Source organism: Nomascus leucogenys, chromosome 4, assembly GCF_006542625.1.
Source record: "Nomascus leucogenys isolate Asia chromosome 4, Asia_NLE_v1, whole genome shotgun sequence".
Taxonomy (NCBI): Eukaryota; Metazoa; Chordata; class Mammalia; order Primates; family Hylobatidae; genus Nomascus; species Nomascus leucogenys.
Genome location: NC_044384.1, coordinates 119,751,135 through 119,767,898, shown reverse-complemented (window position 1 = coordinate 119,767,898; position 16,764 = coordinate 119,751,135). Strand labels below are relative to the sequence as shown.

General features: G+C 44.6%; 1 protein-coding gene across 2 annotated transcripts in view; it reads right to left on the bottom strand.

The window, feature by feature from the left end:
• Nucleotides 1-16,764, bottom strand: part of OSBPL10 (oxysterol binding protein like 10) — a 331,186-nt gene that overhangs the window by 20,567 nt on the left and 293,855 nt on the right. For both annotated transcript variants that reach the window (XM_004087931.3, XM_030812227.1), the window contains exon 8: nt 2,313-2,793. In XM_004087931.3, the coding sequence (XP_004087979.1) occupies nt 2,313-2,793 (481 nt within the window). The remainder of the gene's footprint in view (nt 1-2,312; nt 2,794-16,764) is intronic.

Below are 16,764 nucleotides of genomic sequence, written 5' to 3'. Positions count from 1 at the left end.
ATCTGTGGGCACTCTGGAGTTGCCATCTTATCTATGCAAGACGGGGAGCAGCACTTTGAGGTGTAAACCTAACAGAGAAGCAGAACCCAAGAGTGGCTATTTTCCTAAATAGTACCATTGCATGCAAACCCTAAATAAGGAAGAACTGTCTACATTTACAGTCCCCAATTCCTCTCCTTCCTTCTCTCTTGACTTTATTCTAGTCAGATTTTCACTAGTGCTACTCCACTGACAACTGCTGTCAAGGTCACAAGTGACCTCCATGATCCAAAATCCATGATCCCTTCTCAGTTCTCATCTTACTGGAGTAGCCAGCATCACGTGATGCAGTTGATCACTCTCGCACTTTGAAGCCCTTCTTCACTAGCCTCGCAAGGAGCACCTTCTCCCATTCCATTCAGTCTACTTCTCTGGCCACCCCTCATCAGTCTCCTCGGCTGGCTGTTCAGTTGTGGACCTCTTAATGCTGCTTAATGCTTCAGAAATCAGTGCTCACTCAGCAGTCTCATTAGTCTCAAGGCCTTAAATATTTTATCTCAGCCAGGACCCTCCCTGTGAAACTCCAGCTTGCATACACAGTTGCCTACTTTAGCACTCCCTTCAATGACTAAACCCTAACAACTGCCCTGAGCTCCCATACTCTTCCTTCAAAGTAGCCCAATAACCCAGCCCTCAGTCTCCCCATCTCAGTTAACAGCTAGTCCATCCTTCTAGGTGCTCAGGTCAAAACCTTGGCAACACTTTCTCTCACACTCCACATCCCATCCAGAGGCAAATCCTCTTGGCTCTAACTTTAGAACCCATCCAGATCCTTACTACTCCACTACTTTTACTTCCTCCACTATTTTCCACCTGGTCCAAGCCACCATGATCACCTGCTTAGTTATTCTCGCAACCTCCTCCCTAGTCTCCTTGTTTCCACCATTACCCCCGCCAGGGTCTGTTTTCAACAAATGGCTGGAGCAGTCTTGCTGAACTATGAGATTGAGCCTGGTACTCTCCAGCTCAAAAGCACCAGTGGTTTCAGGGCTCCCTCACTGTAAGAGCCAGTGTCCCTAGCAATAGCCCATGAGGTCCTATGTGATCTGGCCACCGTCACCTCCCTGACCTCCACCTGCCCCTGTTCACCTTGCTCCAGCCACATGGGCTTCCTGTCTCCATCCCCATGCCAGGGACATTTTACCTCTAGGCCTCTGCCTCATTCTTTCTGCACACAAACTCTTTCCTAGTGATCTATAAGGCCTGCCTTACCCCTCTTTGCCCACTTTGGGTCTTTGCTCAAATATCACCTTAGTGAGGCCTTCCCACTGGCCGGCTCATCTGAAAGCTCAACTGCCCTCTCCCTGGTCTTCCCCAGACCCCTACCTGCTTTGTTTCTCTACAACACTTATCATTCTTCAACTTACCACACAATCAATTTTATTTACTTATTTATTTCATTTCCCCATGAGAAAGAAGGAGAACAGAAGCATCATCAGAACAGATCTTTTCTGGTCTGTTTTGTTTACTCAAGTAGCCACAGCTCCTAAGGCAATGCCAAGCAACTAGTAGGTGCTCAATAAAAATGTGCTAAGTGAATGAAAGGTGCTCTTATCTCATGGGGTTTTGGAGGGGCTTCTAAGGAGCCATGTACTCTCTGGAACTCAAAGACAAATTTGGAGTTAGATTCTTTTTTTCTAGGAAGAGAATCACAGCCTTAGAACCTTGAAGAGATTTGTGACTCAAAAAAAAGTTGATGAACCAGTAACACAGACGCTTGAATTTAACAAGGATTATTATAGGTTTCTTCAAACAATGAATAAACTTCATTCACAGCTATTTGCTAACATAAGAATGTGTGATCCACCAGTGGCGTGATTATACTATGTTCTTGCTTCAGAATTTCTAGCATAGAGTCAAAAGATTTGTTTTGGGAATTTTTATGAGCAGATTTTGAATAGGCAGCATGATTATCCTCATTGTCTGTGAGCCAGAACACCGGTGAGAATGAATAAAAATGTGTTTTCACAGATTTGGAGGCCAACTCTTATATTCATGCAAAGCTGAAAGAAAAAAGTACCTGTAAGCCACAGCATGGGAAGGTCCAGGTGGGCGGCTGTCAGGCAGATAGTCCATTACCTTGGCCCCACTGGGAAATTACCAGACCTTGTCCCCAAATAACAAAACCCATCCCTTTTACCACCCACACTCTAATTCCAAAACAAGTTAAAAACAACAACAAAAAAAACTCTACACACAAAATTATCAATCATCTACCAGGTATAGAAACATCACTGTGTAAGAGCCAAACTCCAACATACGACGTGGCTTACCTTCCCCTATCATAGAGACCCCCACGGACATGCCCATGAACTTGCTTTTGGTCCATACATGAGTGTTGACGCACAGTCTCTTCTCCTTGCACTCACAGTAGAAGCAGGAGATGGGTGGGTGATGGGACACTTGCTCAGCCACAAACCTTAGTTTGTAGCTTTTGGAAGGGTCATCGGCCACTGGGTGTTCGTGACAGCTGGCAGGAGAGCGGGGAGCAGTCCTCTTGGGCTTGACCCTGTCCTTAGGAACTTCCCAGGAGCAGTGAAATGTCTCGCCTATGATGGGGTTGTAGGGCTTCTTGGCTAAAGCGCCCTTGCGGCCCTCGTGAAAGGCTGTGAGATAATACTCCACGAAGCAAATGACTCTCTCCTCTGGTGTGGCCCCAGCGGTGATGGCCAGCAGTAGGTCTGGGTGTGCCATAAAATCTGCATACATCTCCAGCAAAGATCGCTTCTCCAGGATAAAGGTGGGAAGCACCACCTGCATTTGGAAGGACACAAAGTCAGACAATCCCTGGGATTACATGGAAAAGCTGAAAAGAAAAGTAAAGGCTGCAACCACTGTCAAGCAAATTCATAACATCTCCAGCCACGGAACAGTCTGTTTTGACTTGTGCACAAATGAAAAATCAAGGGAAACAATATCAAAGAAATGAGAAGTGGCAGTGGAATCAACGGGAGCCCAGCTTTGTGGACAAGACTGTTCTGAGTGATTTTCTTCCTTGCTTACCTGGGCTAACACAATGGTCTCTGTCCCGGTCTCCACTGCCATCTCTCCCCTAACTCTCCATTATTTAGAGCTGTGAAGAAAACAGCCTGGAAGGGCTTTTCTGTATACCCCCTGCCATCAGGCACCACCAAGTGGGCCGGGGTGGGGGGAGGGAGGGGTCGGCAATCAGTGTGTTCCCACAAACATGGATACTGGCGTTTGTTGGTGCCACTTCATAGGGGGTCCAGGCAGATCAGGACCCACCACCAATGACGGTGTGCACTGGGAGGCCTCGGTAGAAGAATGGTGTACAAGCCCCACCATGACCGAGGAAGGGAAGGACTGTGGAAAGGGCCCAGCTCCAGGACGGGGCAGGCCCATCAGCAGGCAAATGTCCACAGAGCTGCCACAGAAAAGAGGGGCCATGGTGATTCCATCTGTGGAGGTCGGTCCTCAAGGCTGGTCCAGGAGAAACCAGTGGAAGTTACAAAGCAGGCTGGCACTTAACATACAGAACCTGCTGCTAAAGGACTGGCAGAGTAGCTAACCCTAGGTTTGTTATTGGCACCATGATTGAAGACAGAGACCTTGTAGAGGCCCGGATAACTCTGGTAGAGGTAAGACAGAGACTCCTCATTGATCCAAAGTGGATCCAGGTCGTCACTCAGGGAGCTCTACAACCCCAAATACCTGTAACCCAATGATTACTTAATCATCTGCTGTAAAGTCACTTAAAACAACTGAGGGGTATTCTGAAACTGGGAAGCCCATAACTCATTACTGTTACTGCTTTTTAAAGAAAAGAAAGTCCATTTTTCACTGTCCTAGAGTGATCTTAAAATAACTTAAAACAAATATCGGGTATTTTTTGTTTGTTTGCTTTGAGACAGAGTCACCTTCTGTCACCCAGGCTGGAGTGCAGTGGTGCAATCTCAGCTCACTGCAACCTCCACCTCTTGGGTTCAAGCGATTCTCCTGCCTCAGTCTCCTGAGTAGCTGGGACTACAGGCACATGCCACCACACCCAGCTAATTTTTTTTATTTTAGTAGAGACGAGGTCTCACCATGTTGCCCAGGCTCATCACAAACTCCTGAGCTCAAGCAATCCACCCGTCTTGGCCTCCCAAACAGTTATCAGGTATTAATAATCCACCCACTTAGCTGCAACGCACAGCCAGCCTTAACCCGGAGCATCTCATTCTGTTCCTCCTAACGTGGACTCACAGGATTTTGAAACTGGAAAGCTAGCCCAGACCTGCTGGGCCGTGCAGGGAACACACTGGGTTCCAGCGAGTTGACCAATACCATGGGGCTGGTTTACAATCTCTCTTTACATAACTAATTCTGTCCTTCCTTTCTGCAGTCCCTCACTCGCATGAAAACATTTGGGAGGGTGTATGATCATGAACCATAAATATGACACAGGCTCATAGATCTGTAACCCTGACTCTGCTTCAGGATTCCAACACCCTTCCCTGAAAATGACTTGGATATGATGGAAGGGAGGAGAGATGCTGCTGTGGTCTGAGTTTGTCCTCTCCCAAATGTGTGTTGCAATTTGATCCCCGATGTGGCAGTGTTAGGAGGTGGGGACTAGTAGAAGGTGTGTAGGTAATGGGAGCAGATCCCTTATGAAGAGATCAATGCCTTGCTTCAGGAGCGAATTCTCACTGTCTCAGGACTAGGGACCGCAAGAGCACGCTGTTCTAGAAGCGACTTCGGCTTCCTAGACCCTTGTGCTTCCCACGTAATCTCTGCACACACCCGCTCCCTTTTCTGCCACGTTTTGACCCAGCACATGGCCCTCACCAGAAGCCAGCCAGATGTGACACTATGCTCTTACACTTCCCAGCCTGCAGAATTGTGAGCTCAATAAATGTACTTTTCTTAAAAACTACTCAGTCTCATTCTGTCACAGCAACACTAAAGGGACTAATACAGATGTCCAGAGAGAGATAGGCAGACATGAGAACAGCAAAGTACAGAAATTTCAGAGGAAACTAGAAAAAACCCCATCTGCCAGAGAGGTAAAGGTTGGTAGATCTCCTTTAATGCTTTTCTATCTTTCATTTAAATAGTATGTCAGGAGAAAATGTGCCTGCGCTAAATAAAAAAGCAGCCAGATGTAAAATTGAACATGGAATACAATCCAAGAATCATAAAAACACTCAAAATGTTAACATGTCTGTCTGGGTGATAGAACTGAGTGATTTTAACACTTTTTTTTTCTGAGTATCTTTCTGCTTTGCTTTTATAATACACACAAAGAAGAAACATTATTTAAAAACACAACTATGCAAATCAGTGGAGGTTTCCTAATTTTCTTTAATCCACGACTTGAAAAAATTGAGAATCTGGCTGTCCTAGGATCTCATCTGGCCAAGAAAAGCATTTAGCTTGAAATAGCCTTCAGATGCCACCTCTATTACTTCCTATGCCTTTTTCGTAGGGACAGGTCATCATTCAGCAACCATCACTGTGCTCTCTGGGGGCTGCTCTTCCAATGAGGCTTCACTGGGGTCAGGCTGCTGTGTTCTCCCACCACTTAGCTGTCCAATAGCAAAGTAAATAACCCCCAATTACTCACCACACTTCCCTCTTCTGCCCCAGAATCACCCAAGGGCTCCCCTATGAACTCCACCCAGACAGAGTGCACAAGCTGGGGAGCGTGAATTTAAGCAGCTTGGAAATCCCTTAATGAAGCCAAATCAATGACAAAGGACAGGCTGCCACAAATGTCTGCATCTGCATCCCTTCCCCAAGTGACTCCATCTCCTGCTCTCTCCCTTCCCAGGTCCAAGGGGCCCTGTGATCAGAAGGCAAGCCAGGGGAGGGGAAGGACAGAAATATACACTGAGGCCATCAGCCCTGACGGGTATAACTTCAAACAAAGATAATTGCGTAACCTTGGCTCGTGTCTTTTTCCCCACTCTATGGCAATGGGGCTTCTGCGGCAATAATTCCACCTCTAGGCAAGAATCCTCATGTTTGTACCCAAGATGAAAGTTAACAAGGAAAATCGATACAATATTTACTCTCTGGTTGTGTACTTTTGAAAAGGAGAAGAATTTAAGATATTTCCCCCAATTTAGTCAGCATTTCTGAACTCAAGCTGAAGGATTTAAAAAATTAAATAAGTAAATAAATAAGAAAAAGTACTCCACTTGGAACCCTGAGTCACGGAATGTCAGAACCAAAAGGCAGGATGATTTAGTGCACTGCCCTGGTCCCACAGGTGAGGGCACTATGCCTGGGCCACTCGGTGGCTGAGCCAGCAGGGAACCTCAGGGTCCCAGCTGCCACCTCCAAGTCCCTGCCATTACCCCATGACACATCATGATTATCTGCTTCTGGTTAACAAGAACATCTTCTCTCAGTGGACAAAGGAGACAGCTAGGATGTCTGGGCCACCCCAGCTGCTGTCATGGATTAAGAAGAGGGGGAAGGGCCAGGCATGGTGCCTTGTGCCTGTAATCCCAACACTGGGAGGCTGAGGCAGGAAGATCACTTGAGGCCAAGAGTTTAAGACTAGCCTGGGCAACACAGTCAGAACCCATCACTACAAATAATAATATATTTTTTTAAAGAAGTGGGCAAAGGAGATCGAATGGGCAAGAGAATAGGACATGAGCCCCACCTTCTAAGGCCATTTCACTCTTCCCAACATAGCAAGAAAATCCACCATTCCAAACACTATCATTAATATCATAAATGGGAGGGAGATCATTGCAATGAAGGAAGGGCATGGGAGGTGTGGCTCCTGAACTGGAGGCCCAGCATCCTGCCATACCTCCAACTCTCCTCCACACAACAGCCAGACTCATCTTTCTAAAATCTCTGTAAGAGATAAAGCCCCCACCTCCCTCTGGTCTCACACAATGTCCTGACTGACTGCCCCCTTCCCTCCCAGCACAAATCTCCCCTCACACACACACACACACACACACACACACACACACACACACACACACACTCCCTTTTTCTGCCCTTTCTCCTGCCCTGTCTATATGACAAAAAGCTCATCAGCTCAAGTAGCTCTCTCCTCTGTGAAGCTTTTTTTTGACAGTTCCTGCTTTCAAGGCTAAAGCAACAACCCCTCTTTCCTATCCTCTGCACCTCACACATATCTCCGCCTGCAAGGCTCTTTTGTTCTTATTAATGCACACGTTTCAAAACTGTAAGCTCTTAGTGGATAGACACCTGACTCCTTAATACCTAGCAAAAAACAAGACAAACAGATGAATTGTATGAGAGACACCTTTGTTTCCTTTGACATGTTTAAGTTACCCATATTTTTAAATGCAGATTCTCATTCACTATGCTTTTAATTCTTCTGAGTATATCCAGCCAGCCAAGTTTTCAGTTGCTGCTTCTCTCGAGCAACATGAGAATATTCACATACATACCAACTTCTAGGCTGAAGCCAGCTTACATAGAATCTAGCTTATTCCAGGAACATGTTTTGGGTGGTAAGGAACCAGAGCCTGATATATCAGAAGTGCACTCTAAAAGTCTAATGAATGAGTGTGGTCTGCCCCACACTCCTCTGGATCTCCTAAGACACCTTTGGGGCCAAAAAGAATGTGGCTGGATGACCTCCAGGATGGGCCTTCAAAGGAGCCAGAAGGAATGAAATCGCCTAGTCTGAAGGCATCTTCCTCTTCTCTTTACCAAAAGGAAAAAAAAAAGGCTCTGCTCAGCAACTTCTGCCAATTATTACTGCCCAAATTGTTTAGTCTGACTCTTAACTATGAGGGAAAAAAAATAATAAAATCCAAACTGAGGAACAGTTTGGAAAAAAAAAAATGAAAGCAAAGAAAACCTGACTTGAACTCTTCAGTAACACTGCCATGAAAGGGAAAAAGGCGGGGAATTTTCTAGGCTAAAGGAGACTAGAGACACCATAATGACCAAATGCAACATAATCTGGGTTGGATTCTGGAGTTTTAAAAAATAGCCATAAAGGACATGATTGGGACAAGTTGGGAAAATTTACCATGGGCTGAATATGAAATAATATTGCCTCAATGTTACATTTCCCAATGTGACAAATGTATACTATAATGTCCTTATTCTTAGAAGATACTCACTAAAGGGGTAGGAAAGAACTGTCATGATGTTTGCAACACGCTCTAAAATGGTTAATCAAAAAATAAACATACATGTATGATATGGTTTGGCTGTGTCCCCACCCAAATTTCATCTTGAATTGTAACTCCTACAATTCCCACGTGTCGTGGGAGGGACCCAGTGGGAGGTAATTGAATCATGGGAGTGGGTCTTTCTTGTGCTGTTCTCATTAATAGTGAGTAAGTCTCATGAGATCTGATGGTTTTATAAAGAGGAGATTCCCAGAACAAGCTCTCTCTCTTTGCCTGCTGCCATCCATGTAAAACATGACTTGCTCCTCCTTGCCTTCTGCCATGATTGTGAGGCCTCCCCAGCCATTTGGAACTATAAGTCTGTTAAACCTCTTTTTCTTCCCAGTCTCAGGTATGTCTTTTATTAGCAGCATGAAAATGGACTAACCCAATGTGTAACACACATATATACATGCATGTGTATGGATAAAGTTCTGGAGGAAGAGAGCTTGAGAGCTAGAGAGAAAAATGGAAGGAGGAAGGAGGGAGGAGGGGAGGAGAGAGGTTGGCAGAGAGGGAAGAAGGGAGAAGATATGCAAAGTACAAAATGTTAGTAATTGGCCAAAAAAGGTGAAGAATATATGGGAGTTGATATGGTTTGGATTTGTGTCCCCACCCAAGTCTCATGTCAAATTGTAATCCCCAGTGCTGGAGATGGGGCCTGATGGGAGGTGATTGGATCATGGGGGCACACTTCCCCTTTCTGTTCTCATGATAGTGAGTTCTCATGAGATCTGGTTGTTTAAAAGTATGTAGCACCTCCCCCTTTGCTCTCTTTCTCCTGCTCTGGACACGTAAGATGTTGAGAGCTTCCCCTTCGCCTTCTGCCATGATTCTAAGTTTCCTGAGGCCTCCCCAGAACTTGTACAGCCTGCAAAACTGGTCAATTAAACCTCTTTTCTTTATAAATTACTCAGTTTCAGGTAGTTCTTTATAGCAATGCAAGAACTAATACAAGAGTCCATTGTGCTATTCTTGCAACTTTACTGTAGATTGGAAAATGTTCAAAATAAAAAAGTTGGAGGAAAAAGAAAAAAGGTTCTAGTGGGAATGCAATACCTGAGAATATGATAATTTTCAAAGACAACCTTCCCAAAATTGCGGACTGAGGGAATAAGGGCTCAGAGCCAACATCAAGTACAACCTGCTAGGTATGTATTCTGTACTTTAAAAAGATGTGGCATTGTCAGAGCAGGAAAAAAAATAGAATATCTGGAGAGATGGAGCAGAAATGGGTTGGGAGCAGAATTACTATTTCGTCTTTCATCTTCTGTTGTGTGTTTGATTGGAGTTTGTGCAGAATGCCAGATCAACTTCAAAACCAGCAACTGAACATTCTGGACAAGATGTCATACTTTTCATTAAAATAGACTTCCTAGTCTGGTCTGATTTCTTCCTCTCCTACAATCTCCCGGGTACCCTCTCCTTTTTTTTTTTTTTTTTTTGGTGTGTTTGCAAATAAGTCATTTAATCATCCATTTCTTGGACAGTGGACACCAGGGATACAGAGCCAAGGAGTGGTGAGTACTAATTGGGCTGTCTGCCTCTGACAGAGGGTGAGTGACGGCCCAGCTGTTCAGACTGATGGCATCCAAATGACCTGAAATCACTGCTGTGGATTTACCAAGCCATCAATAAAGACTGCCTTTTCTTCCATTAACATAATTAAGACAATGAACTATTTGGGGGGAAGGAAAAAAAGAGAGGATCTGCACTAGGGACTCAGAGAACAATTAATTACATTTAAAGTTGCATCAATCTAGAAGTAAATAACTAATCTTCAGGTTGGGCTCTTAGGCTCTTAGAAATCTGAAATAAACAATCACCCACAGGGAAAGGCGAAGGACACTTGGAAAGAGGTGGTCCCCTCCCCACAACAGGGGGCACAGCTGGCCTCTGCAAATAGAAGGCCAAGAGTAGGTGCAATTTTCACATCAGTTGACTGGGTGCAATGGCTCAGACCTGTGATCCCAGCATTTTGAGAGGCTGAGGTGGGAGGATCGCTTCAGCCCTGGAGTTCAAGACCAACCTGGCTGCAAGATCTTGTTGTCTCTACACAAAAAAATGTTTTTAAATTAGCCAGGTGTGGTGGTGCAAGCCTGTAGTCTTACTGTAGTCTTAGCTATTTGTAGGCTGAGGCAGGAGGATCACTTGAGCCCAGGACTTTCTGGCTACAGTGAGCTATGATTGCACCACTGTACACCAGCCTGAGTGACAGAGCAAGACCTTGTCTCTTTAAAGAAAGAGAAAAGAAAGACAAAAGAAACATCACTTCATAACCTTGGGAGCCATCTTCCTATTTGATCCTTAGATTGGCAAACACACCCAGTGCAAACAAGCAAGCAGCGAGGCCTCGACCACCACAAAGTTTCATTTATGTCCTACTTTGAGAAAACCAGGAGAAATACACGAAAATCCAATTTTACAAAATAAAGCGTAGAAAATTCACACTGCAAAAGGTTTCTTTACTTAGCCAACATTTTCCCTGGGTTTTCTTAACCTGCCACGTTCCTTCACACCCATTTCATGGTGCCTGAAACATTATGAAAAGCATTCATTAAAATTTTTGTTAGACGGGAAGAGTTTGAAGTGAAATTTTACTTTTTCCAAGAAGATATTTACTACATAGAAAGATGTCTGTTGAAGTTAATCCCTGTGTTTGTCCAGAGTCCCAGACATCAGCTCACAGAAGCAATTCAGTTGGGAGCAGAACGTCAACCCTTAGCAGTGACTAGCCACGCGTATGTGGCAAATTCATCTCCCCAGGACTCAATTCCTCAGCTGTAAAAATAGAGAAAATAAACATACCAACCTTCTAGGTTGATTGTGAGTATTAAATGGCAGTGTTAAATTAGTCCAGTGCCTACCTAGCATCCAGGAAACGCTCATTCTATGCTGGCTCAGATTACAGACCCCTGTAATCAGGAATCAGTAACCTCATTTGGAGACCAGGGAAGATACGAGCAACAGAGATTAGACACAAACTTGTCACATAATATTTCAGTGACAATGCTGAAAGCTAAAATGACTCACAATGCCCAGAGCAACCCCGAGACCACCTCTGACACTTCTGTAAACAATCAGTCACCTGCTCAGAGAAAAAGGAGAAACAATTGTATAAGACAAAAACATTGCTGTAAGAATATAGGAAATATTTCAGATTTAAGCTGTTTTTAGAGCTCAAGCCAGGGCACAGTGCTTGGGTTTCACACTCATTATCTCGTGTAATCTTCTTAGATGTCTGTAAGCAGGTACAACTATTCCATTTTACAGATGAGGAAACTATGTCCAGACAGGTTTTGCAATTTACGATGGCTAAGTCAGTGGAGAGCTGGAATGAGAACCAGTTCTGCTTGGCCAAGGCCCATGCTGGGTTGCTCAGCACCTCCAAGGGGTCTGAAGACTACTGTTGTGACTGTCACTCTTTCTAGAAGTGGGGATTGATGAGCTGCTGCCAACAGGACAGAAAGGGAGAATGGAGATCGCATAACTGCGTCGCCTCGTGAAACAGATTTACACAGACAAGCTTAGGGAAGCCAGGTCTCCACTCTGTCTTCTACTAAAAGGCAAACACTCGGGAGAGATAACAGGCTTTGCTTGACAGTATACTGAAAGCCAGATTCAGGGAGAAGAACAGCTGGAGGGATCTGGCGAGGGAAGTGGAAGCAGGATCAGGGAGACCAGAGACCCCTGAGGTCCAGATCTCTGCCTTGTGGGGTTCATTTACAGGATAAACACTGGCCTTCTGACCCTTTTCATTAAAATTTCCCTTTTACAAAAAGAAGCTCAAGCACAGCAATGTTAATCTTTGCATGTTGTGATTCATGCTAGAAATTGGGCTTAATGAAATAATTCAATCAAAGGAAAAAGGCTGTATGCCCAAGAAGATGTTCACAATATCACCACCTATAACATCAAGAAGCCAAAAAGAGACAAGGTGACCAACCACAGACTATTTGTTGGGAAAGCAAATAACGCAGCAATGTGGTAGAATGTTATATATCCATTAAAGCATACACAGGTAATGATGTCATTTTCCATAAATCCGTGGTGAGTACATGATGTCTGCTGTAGTGTGATTCTATACACCAGGGGTCGACAAATACAACCCATGGGCCAAATCTCCACTTGCTTTGACAAACAGTTTTATTGGAACAAACTATAACCATTCATTTCTGCATTATCTATGGCTGCCTTTGTGGTCAAATGGCAGAGCTGAATGGTTGCAGTAGATAGAATATGGTCTGCAAAGCCAAAAACACTTGTTATCTGGTCTTTCATTTAATTAAATAAAATTTTTTTAAGACAAGGTCTTGCTCTGTTGCCCAGACTGGAGTGCAGTGGTATGATCATAGCTCACTGCAGCCTCAAACTCCTAGGCTTAAGTGATCCTCCTGCCTCGGCCTCCCCAGTAGCTGGGACTATAGGTGTGTGTTACCACACCTGGCTAATTTTAAAATAGTTTTGGTGGAGACAAGGTCTTGCTGTGTTGCTCAGGCTGGTCTCAAACTCCTGGCCTCAAGCGATCCTCCCGCCTCAGCCTCCAAAAGCACTGGGATTACGGATGTAAGCCACTTGTCTGACCTTTCAGAAAAAATGTTTGCTGGCCGGGTGCAATGGCTGTTGCCTGTAATCCCAGCACTTTGGGAGGCCAAGGCAGGCAGATCACCTGAGGTCAGGAGTTCAAGACCAGCCTGGCCAACATGGTGAAACCCCATCTCTACTAAAAACACAAAAATTAGCCAGGCATGGTGGTGGGCACCTGTAATCCCAGCTACTCAGGAGGCTGAGGCAGGAGAATCACTTGAACTCAGGAGGCAGAGGTTGAAGTTAGCTGAAATCATGCTGCTGCACTCCAGCCTGGGTGACAGAGTAAGACTCTGTCTCCAAAAAAAAAAAAAAAAAAAGGTTTGCTGACCCCTGCCCTATATTATCCATGTATTTTATATTCTTTTGTATCTATTCAATATTTAATTTTAAAATTATTTTAATTTTTAAAAAAGTTTCAGTGAACATTGCTATGATTTTTGACACATGTAGTCAATACTTTCTAAAAATGCAATCATTTACAATGCCATCAGCAAGGAGTTGGGGTATCATTTTTACCCTGTATACACTAAATATGTATCTACTATTTTGTTGCTGATTTAAAAGGTCTAAAATAAAGTCATTTATTTCTTTGATTAGTAACAACTTAAACAATTCTTTAAGAGTCATAGAAAATTATCTCAGCAAGCTTCTCTTTCAAAGCACAAATCTTATTTTTTTTTTTTGAGACGGACTTTCACTCTTGTTGCCCAGGCTGGAGTGCAATGGCACAATCTCAGCTCACTGCAACCTCCACCTCCAAGGTTCAAGCAATTCTCCTGCCTCAGCCTCCTGAGTAGCTGGGATTACAAGCATGTGCCACCACGCCTGGCTAATTTTGTATTTTTAGTAGAGGCAGGGTTTCTCCATGTTGGTCAGGCTGGTCTCAAGCTCCCAGCCTCAGGTGATCCGCCCGCCTCGACTGCCCAAAGTGCTGAAGTACAGGCGTGAGCCACCACGCCCGGCCTCAAAGCACGAATCTTGGCTCATGTGTTCTTGACTGATGAGCTATGAATTGGGTATCTTTAGGTTAGGGACCTCATCACCGGAGCACAGCTCAATCCACTAATTTTAGCCACAATCTGCATCCCCCACCTCCTACCTACTCTCTGAAGCCAGCTGTGCTCTCTGAAAGGGTTCAAAATACACCGTTCAAGATTTTCCTATATCTGTAACATTGGAGTTTAGACTAAATCCTCTGAGAAATCCATATAGGGTTACAAACAGGCACACTGTCATTATCTGTAACTGCCACCCATAATCTCAAGTTCAAGCATCCCTCTCTCTGCTATTGCCCCATATGTCCCATTCACCCCATCCAGTCCCTAGTCTTACCAGCACCTTTGACCCATTGACCTTTTACTGTCCACCACCCCCTTGTGGTCTCACTTCCCTCCACTCCCAGTATAGAGTCCCTGGCCCAACCCTATACTTAACTCCCTTTGATCTACCCCAAGCAACTCTGCCACTCTCTCCCTCCATCCAGGCACTAACCAAGAAAACCTTAACTCTGTGTAATCCAGCACCTCACATTCTGTGTATCTCAATCTGGCAGCTCAACTTTCTTGGAGAAACAGAGACAACATGCAGACTCTTAGTTGAAACTGGCAACCTCAAAACCTTAAGTGGCCCCGTGGTGGTGTGTGACAATCCTCCTACCTGCTTCCTCTCCCCAACCACTTGTTTCCTTTCTTCTCCTCCCTTCTCATACCTCTAATAACCCTTTGCTCTTTATCACTCTCAGCTGTTCACTTTCCCGCTTTTCTCACTGGGAAAATTGAAGCAGTCCAGAGAGAAGGTTCACTTGATAATGATAATAGCAAACACAGCACTCACTCTGTGCCAGACACTGCTCTGAGTCCTTCACACGTCACTATGCATACATACAGAGTGGCCCTATGAGGAAGGCACAATTATCAACCCCCTTTTAAAGATGAGAAAACAGGCACTCAGATGCAAGGTAATACATAGATAGGAACTCAGTGGGGATGCCAGCCCAGGCAGTCTGGCTCAGAGCCATGTGGTTAACCATGAGGGTCTCCTGCCATCTTCTGGTGTCTGCACCCCTCTCTCTGCCTGCCCCCCTGCTGCAATGGATGCATTATCTTATCTCTGGCCAACTCCCCTTCCATGCACTGGATCCCATGCCCTCTCACCTCCTCAAATTCCTGCACTCATCTGCTTCCTTTCTCCTGCAGCATTTTTTCCTCTGTCTCCTAATCCCATCAGCATTCAAGCACCTTTTTTTTTTTTTTTTTTTTTTTTTTTGAGACGGAGTCTCGCCCTGTCTCCCAGGCTGGAGTGCAGTGGTGCGATCCCGGCTCACTGCAAGCTCCGCCTACTGGGTTCACGCCATTCTCCTGCCTCAGCCTCCCGAGTAGCTGGGACCAGAGGTGCACGCCACAGCGGCCAGCTAATTTTTTGTATTTTTAGTAGAGACGGGGTTTCACCATTCACAGGATGGTCTCGATCTCCTGACCTCGTGATCCGCCCGCCTCGGCCTCCCAAAGTGCCGGGATTACAGGTGTGAGCCACCGCACCCGGCCTCAAGCATCTTAAGAAACCAAATCTCCCTTAATTTCAGATACTCCTACAGTTTCCACCCAATTTTCTGTTCCCTTTATATCAAAGTTCCTTTAAAGAGCTATCTTTACTCCCGTCTTTATACCACATTTTTTCCCATTCTCCCTTGAATGCACTCCAATCAGACTTTGGCAAAGCCAAATACAATGGTCCATTTGCAGGCCCCAGCTTTCTTGACCCATCAGCAGCAATTCAACACAGTTGATTAATTGTTTCTTCTTGATACTCTCTCTTCACGTGGCTTCCACAACATCACACTCCTCTGACTTCTATCTTACTTCACTGGCTGAACCTTCTTAATCTCCTTTGCTAGATGCTTCCCATCTCCCTGACCCCTCCACGTTGGAATATCCCAGGACCCTGTAATTGGATATTTTTCCCCATGTCTCTATTCACTCTCTAGAGAAACTCCTCCAGCCTCATGGCTTTGACCACCATCTATACATTGTTTCCTCTCAAACTTGTACCTGAGCCTCACTCATGAACTCCAGATTTGTATATATCCAAATGCCTGCATGTCCTCTTGAATGCCTAGTGGATGGATATCTCAGATCTAATTAGATCCAAGACTGGATTTGTGATAGCCCCAACATCTCCAACCTGTTCTTCCCTAGTCTCCTCCTCCTCCATCAAATGGAGTGGTAATCTGTTACATTGGTGACTTCCAATGAACCACACCTCCTGGAATTTACACTCTTGCATAGTCCTCCTTCAATCTGGCCTGAATCTGTGACTTACTCTAATCAATAAAATAGAAGTGATCTTGTGCCAGTTTGGGGCCTAAGTCTTAGGAAGGCTTATCAGCTTCCACTTTTGCCCTCTTAGAAGCCTTGAGCTGCCATTTAAGAAGCCTGGCGACCCAGTTGGAGAAACCATGTGGGAAGAACACATAGAGAGAGAAAGGTCCTAAGACTTCATGAAGAAAGAAGAGCCCAGCTGTTCCAGCCAAATCCAACTCACCAGCGAACAACAGGCATGAGTGACCACTGGCAAGACCAGCAGAAGAGCTGCCCCACTGAGCCCATTCCAGATTGCATAACCATGAAAAAAAAAATTGGGGGGTGGATGGTTACCAGCAATAGATAATTGAAACAAATGGCAACTAATAATAAATGGCAGTTAATAATAAAACAATAAAACAAATGGCAATTAATAATTATTATTCTAGCTGTTCAGGTCAGAAATAAAAGAATAAAACAAAATTTAAAAACATAATAAAACAAAAAATAAAAAACAATAAAACAAATAGCAATTAATAATAATAATTATTCTAGCTGTTCAGGCCAAAACTTTACAGTCATCTTTTATTCCTCTCTCTCATACTGCACATCATATGCAAATCCTGTTGGCAGTATCTTCTATGCACATCCAGAATCAGCCACTAGCACTGTGCCACCAGCACCTCACCTAGGTTATTATAGTAGCTTCCTCC